The sequence below is a fragment of the Suricata suricatta genome, chromosome 16 (assembly GCF_006229205.1).
Source record: "Suricata suricatta isolate VVHF042 chromosome 16, meerkat_22Aug2017_6uvM2_HiC, whole genome shotgun sequence".
NCBI lineage: Eukaryota > Metazoa > Chordata > Mammalia > Carnivora > Herpestidae > Suricata > Suricata suricatta.
The window spans coordinates 12,262,257-12,271,558 of record NC_043715.1 but is presented as its reverse complement, the minus strand read 5'-3'; the positions used below and the strand labels follow the sequence as shown (position 1 = coordinate 12,271,558).

The window sequence follows — 9,302 nt, the reverse complement described above, 5'->3', positions numbered from 1 at the left end:
TAGTTGTTGAAAATATTCCACTGGGGGAATCTGGGCAAAGTTTACAAAGGCTCATCTTTCTGTATTATTTCTTGCATGTGGCTCGACATTCATCTTCATCAAGATTCCAATGAAAGGGGCCCCTGGCTGGCTCAGTCGGTGGAGCATGGGACTCTTGATCTCAGGACTGTACGTTAGAGTCTCACACTAGGTGTAGAGATTACTTAAAAAATTTTTTGGGACCCCCGGGTGGCTCAGTCAGTTAAGCATCTGACTCTTGACTTTGGTTCAGGTCATGATCTCATGGTTCGTGGGTTCGAGCCCCACGTCGGGCTCTGTGCTGACAGCTAGCTCAGAGCCTGGACCCTGCTTCGGATTCTGTGTCTCCCTCTTCTCTGACCCTCGCCTGCTTGTGCTGTCTCTCTCTGTCTCTCAAAAATAAATAAAAAACATTAAAAAAAAAAATAACCTGAGCCAAAATCACAAGTCAGACATTTAACCGACTGAGCCACCCAGGAGCCCCAGTTGGGGACTTTCAAATCACTGTCTAATATTCCACCAGGAGGATATGCTGCTTATATTCAGCCAGTTCCTTATTTCTAGACATCTGGATCAATTCTGATTCTGATTCTTCTGGAATTGCACAATGAACACCTTGCACACACACAAAGCTAGAACATGTGTCTAACCCCAGGGATTGACGGTTCCAGCCTTCTCCATGGCCCCTGAAGAGCTACATGGCCGTCTACTAACCATGTGCAGGATAAGGATCCGGGCCGAGTGCAGGACATCCGATGTCACCACCTGTCAGAAGTGGAAGAGCCCCATTGACAGAAGCCTAGGCAGATGGCTCCAAGGATGTTGTCCTCTTGTCCAGGGAGAGACCCGAACACAAATCCACTCAGGTACCAAAGGAAGAAAAGACAAGGTCAAGACCAATGGCCATAGGCAGTCAAGGGGCAGTTCTGGCTCCTCCTGGATAAAGAAAAGTGGCCCCCACCCAGCCCACTTCTCTGCCCCCGTGTTTTGGAGAAAGCCACAAGCAAGGATGTGGGGTTGGCCAGGTGACTCACAGTAAGTCAAGCTCCACGGCAACTACACAGTGGTGGCCTCCCCTGCCAGGGCCACCTCCATCATCAGAGCATGTCCATTCCTATGACCACCCTCACTCCCTAGGTCAGGGTGCCATGAGGGCCAGGTGAGTGAGTGAAGTGGCTGTGTATGGGGGGATGGGCACGGTGGGACAATGACCCCTGGAACCTGCACAAAGAGGGCAGCCATAGCCCAGTGCCAGCAAATAGCTGCCATGTGGGAAGGAGAGGCAGGAAGTTTTCAAGAGATGCTGGAAAGCCTAATTCTCAGATACTGGCTCTGATGTTCTAAAATAACTAGAAAGGCTGGCCCTCCCTTCTGCCCCTTCCTGATGAACCTGCCTAATCTACATGCACAGAAACTAATACCAAATGCTGAGCCAGCCAGGCGATGGGGCCCCAAGAGCTGGTGACCTCGGAAACAACCTGTGTGAAGCCCCCGCCCCCGCGCTGACCGGGCGGTGAGCACTCACAGTGAAGCCTGCCCGGGCACTCAAGTGTTCCGCAGCCACCAGCAGGGCATTGAGGGTGGCTCCTCCACTGCCCACGCGCATCTCGGGGTCCTCCACAGCCAGTAACAGTGTCCTGGCTGGGATCTGCTCCCGCTTCTGCCGCACCTCCAGCTCTGTGGTCAGAATACACGCTGGGACCCGCCCTCTGCCTCCCGGCCCCGGTCCCAGAGCACCCAGAGCAAGGCTACTGAAAGCCATTATTTTATCTTCTTTGACCTAGGAGCTTCTCTTTAATTGAGGCATAACTAACGTATAACATTACATCGTTTCAGCCATGCTGATTTGATATTTGTAAAAAACGTGGAAGACTTCCTGAATTTGCAGGTCATCCTTCAGCAGGGGCCGTGCTAACCTTCCCTGTGTGGTTCTAATTTCAGTACCTGTGCTGCCAAAGCAAGCACTCAGTAGCTTTTCATGGAGTAGCTCCTTAGATCTTCGCCCAACTCTGTGAGGTAAGTACAACCAGTCCCATTTAACAGATGAAAAATTTGAGTCTCAGTGAAATGATATGATGTGCCTTGAGATCACATAGCGAGGAAGCAGCAGAATCTGGGCCTGAACCCAGGTCTTCCTGGCTCCTGGGGCTGTGGGGGTGTGGTGGGGGTTCACATCAGGGGCAAAGTGGGAAGGAGGTGTCCCCTACCTCTCTGGAAGACCTGGACATTATCCTTGTACTGGCAAGTCAGGATGACGACCGTCCAATCAACCCCCTTTGGCTGTGCCATTCTGGCCAAAGTTGAGGAGGCTCCCTGTGGCAAAGATACAAGTGCATGAGAACTTCTTAAAAAAACTTATCTTACCCTAAAATGGATAGTTCTGTGATTTTCTTTTAATTTTTTAATGTTTATTTATTTTTGAGAGAGAGTGAGAGAGAGAGAGAGAGAGAAGAGGAGGGGCAGAGCGAAAGGGAGACACAGAATCCGAAGCAGGCTCTAGGCTCTGAGCTGTCACCACAGAGGCTGATGCAGGGCTCAAACTCATGAATCACAAGATCATGACCTGAGCTGAAGTCAAATGCCCAAATGACTGTGCCACCCAGGTGCTCCCACAGTTCTGTGAAATTTAACACATGTGTAGATTCTTTTAGTCACCACCGCTTTCCACACCCAAAATAAACTCTTGCATGCTCTCCCTTTGGTCACACCCTCCTCCATCCCTTACCTCTGACAACCACACTCTGTTCTCCACAGCTATGGCTGGAATGTAATATTTTGAGATTGGCTTCTTTCACTCAACATAATGCCTTTAGGATTCATCTAAGTTGATTGTGCATATCACTACTTCTTTCTCTTTATTTGCTGAGCAATAGTCTATTGCATGAATTGACTTACATGGTCTGTTTCTCCAACCATCCAAGGATATTTGGGCTATCTCAGCTTTGGGGAATCATGAACAGGACTGCTATAAACATTTGTATGCAGGGGGGGCACCTGGGTAGTTCAGTTGCTTAAACATCCGACTTTGGCTCAGGTCATGATCTTGCTTGTGGGTTTGAGCCCCGCATGGGGCTCTGTGCTGATGGCTCAGAGCCTGGAGCCTGCTTCAGGTTCTTTGTCTTCCTGTCTCTCCTCCTCCCCTGCTCATGCTCTGTATCTATCTCAAAATAAACATTAAAGGATTAAAAAAACGCAACATTTGTATGCAGGGGCACCTGGGTAGCTCAGTCGATTGAGCACTGACTTCGGCTCAGGTCATAATCTCAGTTTTGTGAGTTCAGGCCCCACATTGGGCTCACTGTTGACAGTGCAGAGCCCACTTCAGATCCTCTCCCTGTCTCTCTGTTCCTCTCCTGTTTGTGCTCTCTCTCCAAAAAAAATTTTTTTTGTATGCAGGCTTAGCGTGAACATAAGACTTCACCTCTGCCAATGTACACCTAGGTATGGGATTGCTGGGTTATAGGTACATTTGACTTAGTCAATCTGGAGGCATGTGATTTCCTCAGGAGAGGAAGTGAGGAGAGCAAGAGAGGATTGACAATGGGTCCTACCTTAAAGCAAAGAGCTGCCCCTCATCATTCAATTATTGGCTGTGAGCTAGGAGGAGGGGAGGGAGGGTCTAATGTCCTAAGCTCCTAAAGCCAAGGGCAAATCCCTGGAGAAGAGGGCAGCTGTGGGAGGGATGCACCAGCCTGTTCAGGGGACACGGGAGGGTGCCTACAGTATCCACTACAAGGACCCCAGAGAAGGACCCTCTCAGAAGCTCCAAGCCAGAAGGGGGCTACAACGTACCTGTCAGCCATGTTCCCCTAGGGCCCTCTGAGCAAGTGAGGGGAAGATGGGCCAAAGCTATGGCTTCACCCTCTACTATCCCCCTCAAAATTCCTCTCCTACCAGTTGGGAAATCAATCTGACTTCGGAGCTCCCAAAACCATCTGTAGACAAGGGCTCAAGAGTGCCTTGGCATCCACCTCTGGTAGGGATCCGGCTGCTGTCCCACAAAACAGCCCCTCCCTTCCTCTCCCCTCCAACCTCCACAGCTCAGAATGGGAGGGATGATGGGTTGCCCAGACTGTGTGTCCAGTAGTCAGCCCATACACCAAGAGCCAACAGCAACAGCGCCCTCTTACGTAAGCCAAACCCTGCTGCCATCAAGCCTGTGGTTAAGGCTGACAGATACCACCACTCAGCAACAACCCACATTCCCACCAGCTTTCAGGGAAAGCCTCCACCACTAACAGAAATTGCTCTGTTCCCTGCTAAGCCCGGGAGGGAAATCCAGAGGGGAAATCTGAGCTAGAGACTTTGGCCAGCCACCTGAGGAAAAAGGCATTCCCCAGGATGTCCATCTGGCCTTTCCAACAAAGGGGACTCGAGGGATCCCAACTTGGCAAATGCACTGTGTGATCTCCAGCACCTCTAATCCTTGCAGGCCTCCTGCAGCAGAGAGTGGAAATGATAAATGCCCCCCAGCTTGTTTACATGGAGGCCATACTTCCCACGAGTGTGGAAAGTGCTCCCAACCATGACTCCGCACAGCAGGGACATGAACACAGACTCATTCCTGCAAGATGAGGGTCCTCTGACAGGCAACCCTAGTTCCTGGAGTCCCCATCAACCCAACAGACACCGTCTCAGAACTGCAAGGCAGTCAGAGATCCTTCCAACCCCTCCCTCCTTCCCTCCCTTTCAGTGCTTCTTCACAGGGAGCAGCCTGACAGCTCTAGCTACCTCCCCTTTGTGCCCTTCCCCAATAAATCTCTTGCAAGTCTAGTCCCATTGTGGTCTCTGCTTCTCCAAGGACCTGAACCAACATGGGGAGTATAATAACATCCCTCTCTTGGCACCTTCAAAGGAAAAAAAAAATCACTGTAAGAACCTCTAACTTAATATCAGGGAAGTACAATCTATCCTCAGAGATTAAGGAACTGAGGCAGAGATGAAGTAACCTGCCCAAGGTCAAACAGCTAGAAAGTAGCACAGCCAAATTTGAATCACTTTTCCCCAGAGTCCACTCTCTTAAACACTACACTGAACCTACTTTGTAGGGTCAGGGAAAGAACAAAAGGAGTAAATATGAGTAAAGTGCTCAGTGTATATTAGCTATTATGATAAAGTCTAAATACAAGGTGATAATGGAATGAGGGGGATGTTAATGATAACAACCACTGGAAGTGAGCTCCCCGCTCTGGTCCATGGTTAAGATTTCATGACTTTTCGTCCTCACAATATCCCCTCAGGATAATTATTATCATCTCCACTTTACAGAGGCTAATGGATGCTGCAGCCATGACTGGGACCTGGGTTGTTCCAATTTGCATGCAAGTGATGATGGTAATGATATTTTGTTCCAAACAAAAGTGCTGAAAGAGAGCAAGGAATTAATGCCCCAGAAAGTCTGAGTCGGCTGTTGGTCTCAGCACAGCGACTGGGAAACACAGGTGACAGATCATGGCCAGAGGGAGGAGAGCAACCCTATCTGGACTGCACCCTACTCAAGAGTAGGGCACAAGAGCCTTGCAGGGCTGGGAATCAGCCCTCAGGGCTCTGTTCCCATCTCTGCCTCTTCCTGTGTGATTTGAGAAGGTTGCCTCATCTTTGTAAGCCAAAGATACCAACCTCCTAGGAATGTTAGCAGCATTAAGTAAAATGTGAAAGATGTGGCACATGGCAGGGGTAGTTCTCTCCAGCACGGAAAGGGAACAGGAGAGTTTAACTTGACCCCGAAACCAGAGGGAGGTGGGAGTGAAGGCTCTGAAATACTCTCCAGCTCAAAGATGTCCGTGAGGAAGAAAAAAATCAGGGAAGGCCTAGGGAAATCAAGCTAGGCAGAGGAGCATGCCTTGCCAGATCAGCCAAAAGGGTATTTTATAATAACACATAAACTTTTTTTTCAGGAACCAAGGCCAAAAGCATTGCACAATCAGCTCACACGACTCACTCAATAGCCCTATGAATTGCATCTTATCACACCCATGACACGGATAAGGAAACTAGGTGAAAGAGATGAAATAGTCTGCTCAAAGTCATGCACGGCTAGCACAGGCAGGCCAGGTGTGCCCAACACCAAGGTTCACGTTCTTAACCACTCGGAAGAAAACAAGACATCTCTCCTGGAGTCTAGAGTCTATGCTTTTTGAAGAGAGGTGGAACAGAGATTTTGCATTTTAGAGCTTTAAAGGGAAAGAACAAAAGCAAAAACGGGCTCATGAAGGGATCTAATTTGCCTTCCAGAAAATAAAAAGGCAAAAAGAAGTTGGCTGGTAATAAAATCACTTTGCAAATTATACAAACGTCCTGTAATTGAGATTTGTGCATAATGATGAGCCTAGGTCGGGTAAACTGAGGCAGGAGCGGCGGCCTCAAAGCAAAGTCAGCAGCACCCCACTTTTCTCAGGGGTGAGAGGCCGCTGGGGCTCGTATCCCTCCCTGTCCCAGGTGCCCCAGCACTTGCCAGGTCCGGGAGTTCCCACTGAGAGGACCCAGGCCAAGGAGTAGCAGGGCCTGCAGACGCCCCCTATAGACAGTGGGCGTCCAGAGCAGCCGGTAGAGTTCCCGGAAACTCTTCCCTATCGGGAACCGGGAGGCCACTGGCATAGCTCTGTCCTACCGGTCCGAGAGCGTGGGCCGAAAAATCGTGGGACGACTAGGGTGTGCAAAGCCAGGACCAGCGCTGGCCGACGTACCTGCCTCTGTAGGGCGCCGTGGGCTCTTTGAAGCGTGGCTGCTCGTCCCTTCGCGACGCACCCTGGGAAATGTAGTTTCCTCCTTCTTCGGGCCCTGGCTTTCTCTCCCCCAAAAAACTAACTCCGAGCTATTCATTGCACAGGTACGCAGGTCTGGTGAGGGTAGCGCTTTCCTAAAGGGCGAGTCTTCAGATCTAGAAGGGAGGTGAGGCGAGAAGGTGGCTCCGTTGCCTAACAAAACTACAACACCCAGAGGAACGAATGTGTATTAAAGATACGGGCTCATTTTCCGTGACTTGGAGATTCCACGTTTGGGCTCTATTTAACCCACTAGCCAGGACTTGGGAGAGCTCCTTTTCTCGGAAGAAAATAAAATACAGGGGTGGGGTGGGGTGGGGTGAGGGGCGGAATAATAACAGATTCTTGCCTAAGCATAAGCGGCTACTGTTGGATTGGTAGTTGGTGAGTGCTTTCGTAGGATTCATCACATGGGTCCTCACCGTAGAAACTTTCCTGCTCTGCGGTAGGAAGAGTTATCTGCAGAGCTTTTGGGAAAGTTGTGAATGGCAGCATTGTTTGTAATAGCGGAAAATTGGAAACACCTTTTTTCTAGGGTACATGCATGCCATGGAATACTACACGGCAATTAGGAAGAAATAGAATTGTGTGTACAATAGGGAACTGTGTTCAAGACGTTTTGTTAAGGTGGGGGTTGGGCGGAACAGGAAGCCCACTCCTATAAAAAATAATGTATATGGACACATAGTGTTCCTAAGTAACACAGCCTGGGGTGAAGACTGCTAGGCATGGGCATGGGCATGGGCAAGGAGAAACTGAGTTTCATTGCTATTGTCTGAATTTTTTGTACAAGAATGTACTTTCCAAATCTACTTCATCAGTAAGAAGACTGAGAGGCCTTGGGATCAATCTCTAAGAAGATGAGGGACCCTGCTCAAACTCTGTGTAACCTTGGCCAGTCACTTGGCTACTCTGTCTTCTTGTCACCATCCATAAAACAGGTTTTTAATAATAATAGTTTCAAATGCCCAAGATTGTTGTGAGGATAAGATAAATGCTTGACTCCACTGTAAATACTCAAAAAAATATTAACCATAAATATGATTATTTTCATTGTTCTTCCCAAGTTGCCTCATTAAAGCAGGGTCTTTGGTTTGTCAGTCCCCAAAATGGTGCCCAGGACACTGTAGGTGGTTAAAACAATTTGTCAAATGAATGAATAATCAACAATTCTCTATTCAGCTCCCACTACCCTGTGTCCTCCCCCAAATCTCTTTCCTTCCTTGGCCTTCTCCCCCTGGAATCATTCCCCACTCCACTTAGCCCAGGTCTGATCCCACAACCCCACTTCAGTGCCTGCTCTTTCTTCTGTGAACCCAGAAGGCCTCCAGAGAAGTGATGAGCTGTCTCTCATTGCTGCTGCTTTTCCCAGCAATGCAGATCTCCATTCTGCAGTGGAGTGGAAGGCAGGGATGCCTATAACTGCAGCTTTGGCAGGGGCTCAAGGAAAACAGTGTGCCCCAAGGAGCTCGGAGGCAAAGGGTTTCACCCTACCTCCTAGGGCAGGCATGATGAGGAGACAGCTCCAGTGTGACTGTAGGATCCTTGGGTCTGAGTAACAAAGATACTCAAAGAATATTTTCAATAAGATGAAGTTCTCAGTACAATCTGTCAGCAATAGACATAACAACATATAGCTCTTTGCTCTGTACGTAGTCCCAATGTCTGGGGGAGACAGACCCGTAAAAAAACAGTTCTGATGCTATAATACAGGGTAGAGTATAATGGTAAAATACAAGGGTGTGAAATCAGACAAATCCTCCCTAGTTCACATTACTTTCTAACTATGTGAACAAGACACTCAACCTCTCTGAACCTCATCTGAACCTCAGTTTCTTCATCTGTAAGAACACAATAGTATTTAGGGGCACCTGGGTGGCTCAGTCAGTTGAGCCTCCGACTTCGGCTCAGGTCAGATCTGACATTCGTGGGTTCGAGCCCCGCGTCAGGCTCTGTGCTGACAGCTAGCTCAGAGCCTGGAGCTGCTTCCGGTCCTGTGTCTCCTTCTCTCTCTGCCCCTCCCCCTCTCGTGCTCTGTCTCTCTCTGTATCAAAAATAAATAAAACATTAAAAAAAATTTAAAAAAAGAACACAATAGTATTTAATCAATTTGTTAAGAGGTTTATGTGCTAATGTACATAAAAGGGTTATCTTAGTACCTGGCCAGAGTAGGCATCCAATTTTCTTATTAAATAAACATGCTGCCAGGGTGTGAGGGCCCAGGTCTAGGAGGGCTTCCTGGAGGAGGTGTATTCTGCAGGGCCCTAGATGAGATGTATGTCTGCTGCTAGTAGCAGGAAGTCCTTCTAGGAGCCAGGACTATCCACAATAATCATTCAAGTTAGGGACCTAGGTGCAGAGCCTGAGACAGGAATTCTTGTGCAAATGATTTATTAGGACAGAGAGGGACATGGCCAGCAGGATAGGGAAGGAGGAGGAACCAAGCAAAGGTGTCTAGAGAGAGCTCTGAGGCATAAAATGCACCACAAGGTTTATGCCTCTGAGAAGCAAGAGAGCTGG

The 9,302-nt window shown here is 48.8% G+C and overlaps 1 protein-coding gene and 1 non-coding gene across 2 annotated transcripts in view; both read right to left on the bottom strand.

Moving 5' to 3' along the window:
* FCSK (fucose kinase) overlaps nucleotides 1-6,746 on the bottom strand; it is a 15,886-nt gene extending 9,140 nt beyond the window's left edge. Inside the window, exons 1-4 of the mRNA XM_029924224.1 lie at nucleotides 6,705-6,746; nucleotides 2,226-2,331; nucleotides 1,544-1,695; nucleotides 733-783 (exon numbers count right to left, since the gene is read on the bottom strand). Coding sequence (XP_029780084.1) covers nucleotides 733-783; nucleotides 1,544-1,695; nucleotides 2,226-2,307 — 285 coding nt within the window. The 5' untranslated portion in view covers nucleotides 2,308-2,331; nucleotides 6,705-6,746. The remainder of the gene's footprint in view (nucleotides 1-732; nucleotides 784-1,543; nucleotides 1,696-2,225; nucleotides 2,332-6,704) is intronic.
* LOC115281301 lies at nucleotides 1,877-1,983 on the bottom strand. Its single transcript, XR_003904217.1, has one exon. It is a non-coding gene; the product is annotated as a U6 spliceosomal RNA (small nuclear RNA).
* Nucleotides 6,747-9,302: the final 2,556 nt, after the last annotated feature.